The 15,380-nt window shown below is 41.3% G+C and overlaps 1 protein-coding gene across 3 annotated transcripts in view; it reads right to left on the bottom strand.

The window, feature by feature from the left end:
* nphp4 (nephronophthisis 4) overlaps positions 1–15,380 on the bottom strand; it is a 175,802-nt gene that overhangs the window by 76,474 nt on the left and 83,948 nt on the right. For all 3 annotated transcript variants that reach the window (XR_004213504.1, XM_031868798.1, XM_031868799.1), the window contains 3 exons: positions 13,629–13,847; positions 12,970–13,099; positions 8,709–8,761 (listed from right to left, as the gene is read on the bottom strand). Coding sequence is in view for 2 of the 3 variants with exons in the window: in XM_031868798.1 (XP_031724658.1) it covers positions 8,709–8,761; positions 12,970–13,099; positions 13,629–13,847 (402 nt within the window). In the remaining variant the exon portion in view is untranslated. The remainder of the gene's footprint in view (positions 1–8,708; positions 8,762–12,969; positions 13,100–13,628; positions 13,848–15,380) is intronic.

Genomic DNA, 15,380 nt, shown 5'->3' with positions numbered 1-15,380 from the left:
CCCTTACTCTTTTCCAATGAAAGAAGCATTACTAGCGTTAGAAATCCCCAAATCTAGCAAGAAAGTCACCAAGCTTTTTAGTCAGAGCTTTTGATTTATTGATTCCTGTCGTGATGTTGAAATAATTTTGAACAAATATGACTGAAAAGATATTTCTGAAGAACATTACCAACCCTAGCTTTAAAAGCCTGCCTAGAAAGGGAGGCTTTACATCCCTTGAGCTGCTGGAAGGCTTTTCACAGGAAGTTGTGAGTTTCATTGATGGTAGCTTAATGCCAATAGGATTGAAAAGTAATGAATTAGAATGAATGAGTGAAAGAAATCTGTTAAAAGGGGAAACTCAGAGCAGTGGAGCGGTGAGTAATACAACACATTGGAAATGTACCGAATGCTGAATTTACCACGTGTGTCATTATAGTTCATGTAATTCCACCTCCCCTCACTGGTTGAATGTCTTGGTAAAAATGCTGTAAATGTTATTTCAATCCAGAATTATTTGGTGTTCATTGCATCATTGCATTCGTCACTTCCACTATTTACATTCAGACACCTCATCAAGTATTTTAACTTAAATGTTACGGCTTCAGAAAGCAAGATGTGAGCTTGTAATATGTCTGCCCAATGACCAGAATCGCAAGTCAATTTTAACAAGATATATAAAATGTGAATTCCTCTCATCTTGACAGTTTTGTCTTATTTATCTGGTTTTGAATAGCCAAGGCAGCAAAGTACGTTGGGGAGCTTAGACGTCCATTCCCTGGCCCCCTCCAGATCCTCCTGGGGATGCTGTGGCTTTCCCTGGCTCGACAGGATGTATCGCACCTCTGGCATGAGTCTGCCCTGAGGTTTCCTCCCAAATGGATGTCCACAGGGAGGCGTCTGGGAGGAATCTTTATCAGATGTCCCAACCACATCTATCGGCTCTCCTCGCAAAAGAGTTCCTTCAGAAAATCTGAGCTCTTTACTTCGTTCCCCAAGTGTGAGCCCAGACACCCTTTGAAAGAAACTTACTTTGGCCTTTTGATCATTGGAATATCTAATCTGACCCGAGGAACCTGGCCAACCAAATGTTCCCTCGATGTTCCTACTTCATTTTTATAACTGCACTTTTTTTTTTACCCCAAATAATAGTGATGGGTTGATCGTTAAAATTGTAAGGGCTGCAATACTTTAGACTATGTGATAAAATCCCCAATATTTTCACACTTCCCAAAAACAACTGTTAGATCGATCAGCAATAGGACATTGATTTGATTTTTCTATTTTTTTGGGAGGAGGGGCTTAGTAGAGTTTATCTTGTTAAGTAACAAAAAAACAAAGCAACAATGTTAAAAACAGCATCATGAACTTCTTGTGGCTAATGTTCCTCAATAATCCAAATGTGTCTTTCAGTTGGCCTCATCTAACAGTTTGAGTGTTATTCAATCCGTTATAGTCAAAACAAACGGCTCTCTGGGGGACAATAAAGATACTGCATTGAACCCTATTGAGCAGTAAAAGAGGAGATGTTCACTCACCCAGTGATCTGTTGGACACACATGTACTTACTGGATCTGCTGTGCTTGTGAGGACATTACATTGATTTACATGAATTCCCTTGGGCTTTGAAATAGATCAAACAGCAGCAATCCCACCGTGCAGACTCGATGTGTCACTGTGACAAGTCTCAAGATGAAACACTAAATGTACATCAGGAAACAATTATTGTGTGACGACACTGCAGCTGTGAGCCGGAGAAACACCAGATAGATGTGCGACCTGATTCAATACGGATGCATTGGTTACAGTGGTATCATAGCAACTAGAGTAAACCTGCTCCTAGCAACAATCTGGAGGTAGCTGTGAAAATGGACGAATCACAGGGGCGAATGTGGCAAAGTGGGGCTAAGTGGGGAGCAGGGCCGTCCTTCAATCAGAGGATCGGCGGTTCGATCCCCGGCTCCGCCTCAGCTAGTCGCATGTCGATGTGTCCTTGAGCAAGACACTTGACCCCCAAAACATTGCTCCCGTAGCTGTGCCTACAGTGTAGATAGAATCTGAATTGTAAGTCGCTTTGGATAAAAGTGTCTGCTAAATGACTGTAATGTAATCTATACTTTACTATTTCATATCTACATACAAAGCCCAATTTTCCCCTTCATTTTCCCGTTAAGTAGCTTTAAGATTTGAAAAATTGTATTCCACACTGTCTGACAGCATCATATATATTCCTTATCAACTTGTTCCAAATATCTACTGAAGATATATGATGTTTACGCTGAGTATTTGAAATATTTAAACAGACTGCAGTATCGTCAGTTGGGGTCTGGAAATAAAATCCAGAGTCATGTTTGTCTGAAACAAGACAAGACAAAGTAAAAATGCGGTCAAGTCTGAGACGACATCAAGACCTTCAAAAAGTTGTCTTGAGACACCACTTTGATCACCACAAAACTGCCGGCAGGTCATCATCACCTTACCAAAAATGTTTGTTTATGCTACGTATTAATGTTGAAAAGAAAATATGTGTTGAATACTTAAACTCTCAAATATCAATACCTGCCTTAAAGTGTTTAGTTTAGTTTTTATTTCTGTGTCACGCCAAATATATGGCCCATCCCTCATGGGATTTCAAGACACATAGACAGGACATATGTAGTATTGTTGGGCTGTACTGGAATCCATCTTGACCAACTGAATTCAACCTTAACATAGCGGGTGGTAACCTTCAACAAAAGCCACCTTTTCCATTCTCTTTTTTGAACATTTTAATACCGACAACAGTTTTGGGGTCTATTTTTAAAGGAAAGGTGCATGCAAAAATGTCACTGAAGATAGAGGTTTGAAGTGGTTTAGCTCACTTACGCATGGTTTCAGACCCTCATTCCAAACTGCTGGCCACTCTGCAGTCCTCTCACTCACAAATACTATGATTGGTGTAGGTGTAACCATAAAATGAGCTGTTCTGGCTGTTAGGATTGGTCAAAAGTTGCTCAAATTGTGCTCAAAATGTCCCAAAATGTCAAGACCAGTGGGCTGTCACAAGTCAGTCCTGACAAGTACTGCGAAGCCATATCACATTTTACACACAGACACACGCATGCATGGGATCTCACATTGAGTCATCACGTCCTGCACACAGAGGGTGTGAAAGACACTCACTCTGCATGTGAGAATCTCACTCTCACACACACACACACACACACACACACACACACACACACACACACCCCCCAAGAGAATACGCAGAGGCAATTAGTAGTGGCAATGCTGTGGCTGCCAATGTTCTGAACTTGTGCTTGTTTGCCCTGACAGCCAAGCAGATCATCTGTTCACATTATGGCTTCATGGGACCTGCATGTGCATAATGTGTGTGTGAATGTGTCTGAGGCATTATGTCTGTGTGTACACGTACACTATATGATACCCACACTTCTTTCTCTTCTGTGTGCAAGGTGTGTTTTAGTGTGTGTGTGTGTGTGTGTGTGTGTGTGTGTGTGTGTGTGTGTGTGTCCGTCCTAGTCTGCTAAGAAATTACGTTACCAACAAAAAAAAACTGCTTTGTCAATTGCATTTCGGAAAATATTTTACAGTTACATAATATAGTTTGGTCGTATGGGAACACAATTGTGTAGGAGACAAGGTTGGTGTGTATGTGTGCGTCCGAGAGAGAGACACAAAGACCTTCATTAATGTACATTTGGCTGTTTCCTGATGTGTATATGTGAGGGGGAGAGACCGTGACACGGAGTCAAGCTCATCATATGTCTCAAACAAACAAAGTGAGAGGCAGGGGTGGTTTGAAAAGGGGGAGGATCAAGAAGGAGTTGCAGTTAAAAAGATGGACAGATTACTGAAATTAAATCTGGAGAACAAAAGGTGGAAGAGTCGAGCACACAAAAGAGAAAAATATTAGCGATGCATGAGAAAGGGGGAGCATCGGGTCAGAGTGTGAACAATGCGTGTTGCATGCCAGTAAGTGTTAACTGGAGAAGTGTTAATTGTGTGCGAGTGTCACGACAAAAAAAAATGAAAGGTGAGGATGTGCTGCACAGGGTGAAATGTGACAGGAATACACAGAGAGACTAATCTCTACTGAATAAAAAGAAAAAGAAGAGATTTATTGATAAGTCAAAATGGAGCAAACAGGGATAATAATAATAATGTAAACATGACAACCAATGATTTAAACATTAACAGCGTACATATCTGCAGGTTTTAGGAAGTTGATCATTAGTGGCACTGTGCCTGAAATTGAGTTTAACAAGGCAACAAAAACCTGATCAAAGCTACAGTTGGTAACTTAACTTAACTAAAGATAACTTTTATCATATTTGCTCCAACTGTCACTATATCCAGACAGATACTCTGTGGAAGAAGTGCTCCTAAAGGCATTTACAAGAAGTATGTAAGAACATATGTTTTGTTTCCTCAGTGACACTGTTCTCCATATCAACCAGACATGGATGTTTTTAGGACTTGTCAACTCACAAATTCAACATTAATTAACTGCAGCTCACTAAATTTGCCGTTGACAGTCGCTATTTTAGAGATGGGATCAACTGTCACTTGCTACAGCTTGTTAAGACACTGTTTATTATAAGAGTTGTGAAAATGACACATTTGTCAAAATTGCGATTTCGATATTCGAGGCCAGTTACCAAGAGTAACAGGTTATTTTTGCTCTGCTATATAATATTACACACACACAACTGTGCAATTACACCTCTTCATCCTTGTAAATCTGTTCGCTATGTTCTGATCTGGCAGCCTTCAAATGCAAACAGTAGTTTCCATTCAGATGTTCTAAACTAGACTACAAAGCCATTATCAGAAATCCATCGCAATTTCATGGAAATCTATTTACGCTTTGTTTAACACAAAAATCAATCTTGACATATAGCTCAAATCGATACTATATATCGCTTAACCGTTTACTTTGTAGCATGAGTTTGTAACTATATTTACTTCACTTTGTATTGTCAAGAGAGAAGGATTCGCACACAGCACTAAAGGCTGGAGTGCCAAAACAGAGTCATACAATAAACACACTTTAGAAATCTTGAGTCCTATTCTTTTGAGAAAGACATCTGATACCAGGCACTAAGTGCCTCTGCGTAAAAAAGAGAGAGCAGCAGAAATGAGTTCTGACTGAGCCAGAGCCAGCTGCCAAATAGCCCTCTGCCAGCAACAAGCAGAAACATGGCCTCACCTCCGGGCCCGCGGACTACAAGACCACCTGGGTCGACAGAACACGAGCGCGACCCTGAAACATGACCGCAGCCCGATGCAAGCGATCATCATCAACACCAGGCAAACAGACTCAGCTGCTCTCCCAAATGCCGGCTATAAATACCGCCGGATCCTTAGCATTCTGCACGAAGTGTCAAGGATCAATAATTTATGCGAGCAAGAGAAAGTTGTCAGATCCAACAACGTCTACAGACAGAGCCGGAGAGCACGGCTTGTTTACGGAGCCGCTTTTCAGAGAACGATCCCGTTGATTAATCAGCGCTTGACAGTCACGTTGAAGAGGAAAGAATGTTTTCTGTTGAACGGGCAAAATCATTTTCGGATTGAAACGAGTGTATTTTTATAACCGTATCTTTGAAAGCGTAGGAGACAGAGAGATAGGGAAAGACACAGAGAGCGAATTTTGTAGCAACACTGGAGTCGTGATGAATTGTCGGGTGACTGCCAACAGCAGTGGCATGGCTTCACACAGTGTTTTCTGTTTCAGTTCTTCGTCCAGAATCCTGGACACCCATCAGATAGATATCTATGTTTCTGCACACCGAGCAGCCGCTGCACTAATGATGACTGCTGCTCATTATTGTATTATAGATTATTTTGCTGCAAACTTTTTGGGCACTTGGAAGTGGTGGAACATCTCACAGCTAGTGACACCTTGCTACATGTTAGAATGTCTTTGTCTTACACATTCAGAAGACAAAGAGCAACTCTACGTTCATTTTTGTATGTGTTTCTAGATAACCAATCACCTAGATATTTGACATACTTCACCAGCTAGTCACTAACTTTGTCTGTCTGTTGTTTGGTGGTGGGCAGGGAGCGTTTCAGTGGGTTCATCAAAGCCCCTTTATGCTAAAAACAGCAGCGTTCTACATTTGGAAACGAGGTGGATGGGAGCAGAACCAAAACAATAAGGCTAAAAGAGGCAAAAACCACCTGTTACCAGTGTTTCGCAGCCTCATAGATACTGGTTAGAAGGCACCTGCTACACCTACTAGTAGGTCCAGTAGGCCGTTATCATCTATTTCATACTTCATAAAAGTTGATTACCGATACAAAGACAAAAAGACTATGCTGACCTCTAGTGGCTGAAGTAATCCTGACGTAAGGTTACGTAAGGGCAAAGGCTGTATATGTCGCGTGTGAAACCAAAATACAACTTAGACTTATTTTATCATTCTTTTGTTACGTAACTTAGGTAGTACTTATTCTAACACAAACTAAAAGGCCCAAGCACAATCACTGATGAAGACACCCACTGATTGTTTTTCTAGTCCCCAACAGAGTGATACGTCTTCCGTCTAGCGGATCGTGTGATGCCAATTTCACATAATGTAGTTAAACTTTCATCCATATCAATATGTTAAGGGTTATCTGTAATGTACAAAAAAAATTCTTAAATAGCGACCTTGTTTTTAAACACTTCTAGTTCTGTGGTGTCAGCATTTCAAATCTGATGTCTGCAGTGCACCATAGGAGCATCAATTGACGTGCATCAAATGAGGGGCATCCTTTATATATATATATATATATATATCCTTTATATTTCTGTGCATTTGGGCCTTAAAACTAACCAAGTACTTTTGGTGCCTCACCCCACCATCCCCATAATGAGGATGTCTTTGAATTCAATGTGCTATGCTGTAACTGCCACAGTGGCTACACTTACTTTCAATATTTTTCCCCTTTGGTGCAAAGTTAATTGCTCCTTTAGGGAAAACGGGGTTGAACTTTAACCCTTAAACTTTGGAAATATGATAGAAGCATCTACTAATTTGCAGTGGAAATACTTGTAGGATCATTCAAACAAAACCAAAATAACTTCTTTTTTTTATTATTATTAATTCTGCCTGTTTGCTAGCCCGGATGTTTTGGGAATTACAAGATGAAAAAAAAGACTATCCAGACGTATCCAGCTGAGCACCACCATCGTCTAATATCATCCCAGAGGAGTTGCCCAGTATGACCACAGTCGACTCTTTGTTACCCAGTTGGAGCAGCCCACTTGCAGGCCTCCACCGCCCTCGCTGCTTAATCAAAATGAGGGTCGATTTGTAGAGTTCACGGGTGTAGTGCTCCCACAGCTCCCAGCCAGTTGGTTCAATTTAGAATAAGTCGACAATACAGACCGTGGCTCATATTGGTCCAGAGAGCTAACACTGAAACAGACCAGAACTCTCTCCTCCTCCACTCTGTGGCACAATGTTAATGTGTGTGCATGTGTGCGTGTGTGTCCCTAGCCTCATCCTGAGAGAGAGCAGCATCTATCACAACTCCCAGCCTCCACTGACACCTCCACTCAGGCTGAGGGATGGATGGTAACGGTAGCTTAGCTCTGTCAGGACGAACAGACACACGAAATACACACACAGCAACACACACTGTTGGTATATGTTATGTTGGACCTAAGACGAGGAGCAGTTCAATTTATTACATAGTTATTGTAGGATTGATCCGTACTATATCTGTTGCCTGTGGGAAGCCTCTACACTGCAGGACATGTTCACAGACCCAATCATTGTGGAATGTCGTACAGGTGAGTTAAAATATGTATATGTCAATTATGCTTCATGATCACATCATTACAGATGCATTTTTTTCCTGATTAAAAAAAGACGTGTTTAAGCTCGACCTGCAATCAGTGTCGACAAACCCGACACAGCATGGCCGTGGGTTAGACAACATTTGTTTTATATTATTTTCGTCTAAATAGCACAGAAGGGGAGCTGCATCCATGTAGAGGGAACTGCTAGAGGGGCTTCCTGATCCTGTCTTTCAGCCAGGAATCTCTCCAGGTCAGCAGTTAACTGGAACCCATTCATATCGTCAGGTACAGACAACAGCCACAAAGCATTGGAATCTACTCTGAACACATTATTTCGAGATAACCATACTGAAATGATCAAAATGTGCATTTAGCCTCTTTTAGCTCTTTGTTTTGGTTTTCTGGCCCACATACCCTGCTCGCATCAACCTTGTTTTACTGTTCTGAAAAGCCCAGTGACAACCACAAAAAGGACAAACAGACCGAGTTAGTTACTAGTTGAGAAGAACGGTCAGAAAGTTGGCAGCTAGTCAGATGGACCCAACAGAGCAAAGGAGAGGGGACACTAGATTTGTTAAGTGGATGGAAACACAACTCCGACTTAATAGTAATCTTGTTTCTGCTAAATGTGTCAATAGATGTCAGTCATAACAACTTCATAAGATGCTAAAATGTCAGATGTCGTATTTTGAGTTTGTTCCGAGGCTCCGAGTGGCCAAAAAGTGAGATCCTTTGCTGACCCACTGATAGCAGGATTTATTTTTAAGAGAGAGAAAATAGTACAAAAGCAGCTTTAGTGCTTGTGGTGTAGTCTTGCTTCTAGTGGAAAAAAAAAAAAAAAGAACTTCAGACAAAGGCTTTTTGTCACAGCACTAGCTGTTATAACACTTAGGTTTAGTCACTAAGTTGAGTAGGTGACGAGGTGTCTTACCCCGGGGCCTGGAGGCGATTCTGGAGGAGAAGCTGGTGGTACATATCTGTGGGCTGAAAAACACAAGCAAAACAAAACAAAAAGATGAAAAAAACAAACTTATAACCATGAAGTGTAAACTAATAGTAAGTATGAACTAAGTGCAACGTGTTTCTCTTTTGTGTTTGCAAAAAAACTCCAGTTCAATGTTCAACTAACAACATCGTAACGTCTTCCCCGTGCTCTGCCTACCTGGCAGCACTGCTAATTGTATAGTTTGGTTCGACATCTAATGGAATGGCAGCTTGTGAGAGGGAATGGAAGATGACAGTAAAATGTCTTTTTTTTTTTTTAAAGATTGCTTTGTCGTCGTTTGGACTTTGCAGTCGGGTGGCATCCTGAGGTATAACGAGTACACTGTGATAATGTGACCTGCATAACTTGCATAACAGCGAAGTAAACAACCGCACTGAACATCGCGATGCTAAACTACTCACAATCAGTCAGAAATCTTCCCACAGATCAGGCGGCAGAGTGGGATTTAGATGTCACACTGAGTATGAAGTCTGACAATGCTTCCTGAGGTTTTTGGTTGGTAGCCATGGTAATACTGAAATGAAAAGCTTTCCAGCATCTCTTTGTCCTCCTCTCCCACTCGTTCTCGCTCTCTGTGCCGGGCTTGACTGGCCTTTTGGAAATTGCTTCAGTTGCCTGAGGTGTCTTACTGTAGCTCCCATCTGTTCAGACTACATGCTCACAGAGTGGACACGGAGCAGAGATAGATGGCTGGCTCTCCGTCACAAATGTGCTCTGGCATCCTCCCGGCAGCCATTTTTTTTTTTTTTAAGGGCTCTCTGTTTTCCTCACTGTTTCACCTCTCGAGCCGGTGAGAAAATGTGTGTCACCTCATTAGCTGCTGGACTGTAAGCAATTGGCCGCTGATTTGTGATCAACGAGAGGCCGCCTTGACAGCTGAGCAAACTAGCAGCTGTACGAGAGCCGGACACAAGCACCTACGTGTGCACAAGGCACCGGGGATTGAGGAAGAATATATTTAAATATGTAAAAATTATGAATCATTAAACTTCATTGATGAGCTTTTCTGTCAAAACAGCATATTTTATGCCTCTCAGCTTATCATTAGAGGCAAATTATAGATTAATAAAAAATGTACGGACTTCACAAGTATTTCCACCCGCATGTAGATGTCTACCATGAGTAATTTAGAGGTTTCACATTTGGCTTGTCTGCTTTTCCCCCTGCCGTGGCTTAACTCTCCTGTCGTTTCAGATCGTGTGTTCACCGTCACCTGACATCTCCTGCCCACCTGCACCCAAGTAGCATATATGGCGGCCCACTTCCATTCATTCCCAGCCAGATGTTCGATTGTTGTTCTGCCTTCGCAATCCAGCTATTGTCTCTGCTTGCCTGAGTTTTACCTGTTATGACCCCCAGCCTGCCTTTTGAACTCCAGCTCTGTAGCCTGATCCCCTGTTGGTTGGCCAAGTTTGTCTCATCTCCCTGCCTGCTTGGTTTTGACTTCTGGCTGTTTTCAACCTAAAGTAAACTTTTAATTTACCAGCCTGGTCTCAGAGACGTGACTTTGGAGTTTAAACCATTGACCTTATATATAGAGATGGACAACGTCTCGATCATCCCCTGGCGGCTGGCTGCAGTACAGGTCATAAACCCCGCCCCCTCCATGTTAGCTGATGGGACATGGGCGGAACTTAAAAAATCAAAGTACACATCAAATGCATTTTTCCCAAAGATCAGTCATTTTAGGTAGCTTTTATCACATTGATGTATGATCAAGTGTTAATTTTTCGAATAAGTTTGGTTTTAATTAGATATTTGACACTTAAAAAAGGGGGTGTGGCATCATGAGTGACAGGATTGGCTCCGATCAGGATTGGCTCAGGTGGGTATATCGGTCCCCGATCACTACTTCCCAGACTCCGGCACCAAATGACGTAAAAAAGCACAAGATGGCAGCTCACGTACCGGGGTTATTTTGGCTTCACTTTTGTACAGTTGGAGGAAGTGGAGATGCATCGTCCATCTATAGACAGTACATGGTCTATGGTTGAAAACCAGTTTTCAGTGGGCCTTTACAAAAGGTTACAAGTAGCTTGTTTCTTTCTATCCAATGACTGATTCAAAGGTTGTATAGTGCAGTGAGCTTTCCACATTAATAAATATACATGCATCAAGGACGTGAATTCCATATTTGAGACGGACTATGAATTCCATATTCGTCTAAATAAGCAATCTGCAATGGAAAGCAGCACACTTACTTGCATACGTCCACACACACACACACACACACACACACACAAACACACACACACACACACACACACACACACACACACACACACACACACACACACACACACAAAACAAAGTCAAGGATGATTAAGGCGCTGAAATCAAAGAATGACAGAGATTCACAATATCATTCTCCTCTGAACACTAGCCCAAATCATTCGGGCTCCTTGGGCGATCCTCTAAGGACACTTGAACACTGATTAAAATGTCATTAATAGACTTTGCCAAAAGCCTTCTCTACACACCCTGAAGTAGGCCCTGATCAATGCTATTGTTCTCCAGCAAGATAAGTTAACAGCATCATTAGTGGGGAAACCATTGAGGATACGACCGGGGTCCACTCAAGTTCTTTCTGCTGTCACTGGGATTGAGTGGCTATGTGTAGTGTTTACTACACGTTTAATCAATTCACTGACGGGCACAGAGCAAATCGGCAGTATGGGCTTCAGTCAGCGATGCAAACAGTGGCACATCATTTATCTTTGGCTGTAAGTGGGATGTGGAATATTTAATCAGAACTTTGTTTAAGTGGGAGGCATCTTTAAAGCTCGGGGTTCAGGTTATTTTTGGAAGGATATCGTGGAACGGTCATGCTTAATTGGGAGAGACAGAATAAAAATGCTTCCGTTAGAGAAATTCAGCAGCATACACTGATAACCCCTTAAAATCTGAAGGAAAAAAAAGAAACAGGGACTTGGTTCAGTTTTATTTTCATAATTTCATGTTTTTAGCACTTGAAAATGTTTCAAATGCAGACTGAAGCTGTTCTGCCACAATGATCCCTCTTGTATGGATAAACAGAATGCGTCACTGGGAGTCATTGAGTCCGGGAAGGTATTTTTAGAAATTTGCTGATTTTTCAGCACAACAATAAGCAAAGTCCGTGCGGGTTTGGAGAATTTTGAGAATCAAAGTTGGTTCAAAAAAGGTCAAAGAAACTGTGGGAAGTCATACTTTAATATACAATCTACACTCCAAACCAATATAATTACTTACACTTGGGAGAACTGGCGTTGATCTCACAAAAACAGGATTATGGCGCTAGATGGGTAAAAAAAAAAAAAAAGGTTTCTTTTTATCCCAAATATAAAAAAAGCTTGAGGCAACGGTGGCCTTTCTATGTGAGATTACAACAACAGGAACCAGTGGTTTCTATGTTAAAAGATGGATAAATAGTACAAAATGTTAAATGTTAAATGGCCAAAAACCCACTGCAGAACACCACTGGATTAAAAAGTGGTTCAGTGAATAACAGTGAAAATCCAAGTACAGGTTCTATAAAAGGTTAAGAATGAATCTCCATGCTCAAACTGTACAAAAATGATCTACTGCTACAATATTTATTACATTATATTATCTGAGAATATGGGCATGAGTCCTATATGACTAAACTAAATTAGCTATGGGCCGAGTGTGTTTGTCGTATTTACCTTTAAAAGCACAATTTAGTCCCGAAAGAATGTGCGTGTCATTGTCTATGTTCAGGCCAAAGTTCCTCTTTCAGAGCAGACGTCAGTATGAAGATGCAAAGCAATGCTTGTTCAAGTTCAAAAGGTCCTAATGGACTGCCAGAGTCGTCTCCTCGCACTTTGTGTTTATTCCCCTCAGACCGCAACCGTTAAATGTGCTAATCATGCAGGGAGCAGGAGGTGCAATGGAGATAACACTGCAGAGGTGAGGGCTGCATCACATGCAGAGGACAGGTTAGTTTGCGGCTTAGAACTTTGGCTGATTCCACCTGGGTGTTGCCGCACACTTGAGGCGTGCAAACAAAAACAACACACACTTTCCGGTCCAATAAACAAGAAAGAGAAACAAAAATGTGGTTCCTTTTAAGCAGAGAGCAGCAAAGAGCTTTCATCTTGAGAGAAACCCTTTTATTTCAGCTTGCTCCTATTCCTTTTGTTGTGTGTGCTTAAAGAGCCATTGTGGATTACATGATGATATTTACCCTGTAAAGGTGATGATGGTGATCTTCTGTGACGGGACACATCCTCCTGCTTTGTCCTCAGAGATGCCTTTGGGCTGGATGCCTTCCTTTCCAGACCGGACGACAGCCGAAACGTTACGGTATCCTTCGCCTCCGCCAGAGAAGAAAGATTCACACATTTCAGGAACAAAAGAAAAGTGTCGGAGAATTAACAGTTCGGATTATGTAGGGAAGGACACATCTGGAATGATCGAGATAGCAGCGGAAGAAGGAGATATGTGTCGGTGACGTGTAGTTATTTTCCAATATCTGAGCTGTGTGAAAATTCGCAGCTAAGGTGCGAAAAGTGATTTTGAAATGTCTGATTCTGTCACTAAAAAGATGTGACTTGCAGACAATCATTTGTCTGCACGTGTGCTGTAGACCGTGGTGATGATTTACAGTGCAGAGCTTTAAAGGATGATGTCATCTGCCTTTGTACTGTATGAGGGGCTACCAATAAAGACAACTTAATGCACCACATTATGTCAAAAAAAACAACAATTAAAATCTATGATAGTTTTCGCCTTCAGGGAAACATCTGTGTGAGTGCCGAAAACAGCACAACGTCTTCACACCAACGCATTCTTTACGTTTTGTTCCTCCGACAAAAAGGCATGCCTCTGTGCCTCTTGTGTTACCTGAGCTGAGCCTGGAGCTGAGAGTGGCGCAGGGCTCTGAGTTTTGGCAGACATCTCTGTGCTGTAGACCATGACTCCGTGAGGGTTTGGCTTTGCACCACCTTGCAGAACAAGCTGTATTTCTTCCCCCTTCCAGTCAGCCGGCTCCTGGAAGGGGCACCAAATCCCCCAACGGAGGCACTGCAAGAAGGCCGCTCGGGACGTGGAGGTGGCAGACAGCTGCGTGACGGAAAAAGACACAAGATTAGAGGACATTCAGACACCGACATGATTATTACTGTTTCCGTATATGGAAAGAACCTTGATTAGCCTTTTCGTAACCCCACGGAGTAATATAGCAATATTTAGAATAGCATAAAAGGCAAAGCATTACTTCTATTCTGCTTTCAGATCCGGCCTGCATTTCGGTTCCAATAGTCCCATAATGTTGGTCAAAAATATACGTTTTTCATTCGTCTGCATGAGTAAACAACCAGTAATAAGACATGACAATATGACAATGATACTGCTACTATAAATGTGCAAATTTAAAAGAAATTAAAAACAGTAAAACAACAATTTTGTCTGCATTAGATATCACGATATAGTGTGCCACTGGAATAATTAAAGTGTTTAATTTCAGTTAATTAATACATTGATGAATTTAATATAGCAGAGCATTCAAAATGGGGATTCACTCAAATTCAAAATACATCAAATATAGTAGAAATTACCAATTCATTACTCTATTTATTTAATCACAAAATGAATTGTAGAATGCTTTCAAATTTGACTTTGCACTTTTACTGCGATACTCATATAAGCACATAAGAGTTTGGAGGGTGGTATCATTGTTAATTGCCTTTCCAAAACTAAAAATACAAGATCAAGGAATGGATTTAACAGTTAGACATAAGCCACTAATGTCAGTAACGATGCCTTGTTTTAGTTAGCTGCTGTAACTTTCTTATCATGTTGGGGTACGTTAGAAAACTCCCTGTCCAGGATTGACACTAGATTGTCTGCCTGCACATATTCACCACTATGTATACACACATTGGTAAACACAAAGCTATTGGTAAGGTTCTATTTCAGGATGGCTTTATTTAAAACATTTGCTGACATTCTTGCATGCAGTGTGCCTCGTGCAAACACAAGTCCAACCCAACAGAGCAGCAGCAAGAGCTCTGATTGTACAGCTGACATGTGTTGGCAGGAGCCATGTGTTGGGTCAGTGGCACACTCAAGGTTTCATAACCACAAACTCTGAAAATGCCAATTTGTGAATTTAGTTTGGAACATAATAAACATATGGACCACCAATGGAAGAGTGGATAATGCTGCAGGTTGGGTTTGAAAAGTTTATGTAATATCCAATTATGCTAATTAACTTTCAGTTCACTTTTGTAGAGTCACTTTTTTTTTTTTACAAGAAGGGAAACTTGATTTGCAGTCAGGTGCACAAGATTTAAAAAAACAAACAAGTAAAGAACAAAAAGTGAGGGAGGGACTGAGTTTCAAGCTCAGAGTGGAAGGGGTGGGGTCTGCCATGCAGCATCAGGGATTCTGATGACAGCATTATCACAGCAGCACTTTGCAGCCTAATGAAAAACCTCCACGATACAGAAGATTAGGAGTTAATGCATCTCCAGGGTTTAGTCAGACATTTTCAGGAGAATGGCAAAGAAATATATATATATACTGTATATATATTCCTGGTGCGGACATTTAAATAACCGATACATCATTTGCCATATTACTGTAACTAAATCA

This window comes from Anarrhichthys ocellatus, unplaced genomic scaffold (genome assembly GCF_004355925.1).
Source record: "Anarrhichthys ocellatus isolate YVR2014 unplaced genomic scaffold, GSC_Weel_1.0 scaffold44, whole genome shotgun sequence".
Classification (NCBI taxonomy): Eukaryota; Metazoa; Chordata; class Actinopteri; order Perciformes; family Anarhichadidae; genus Anarrhichthys; species Anarrhichthys ocellatus.
The sequence above is the reverse complement of the archived record's forward strand: the minus strand, read 5'-3'. Positions and strand labels throughout refer to the sequence as shown.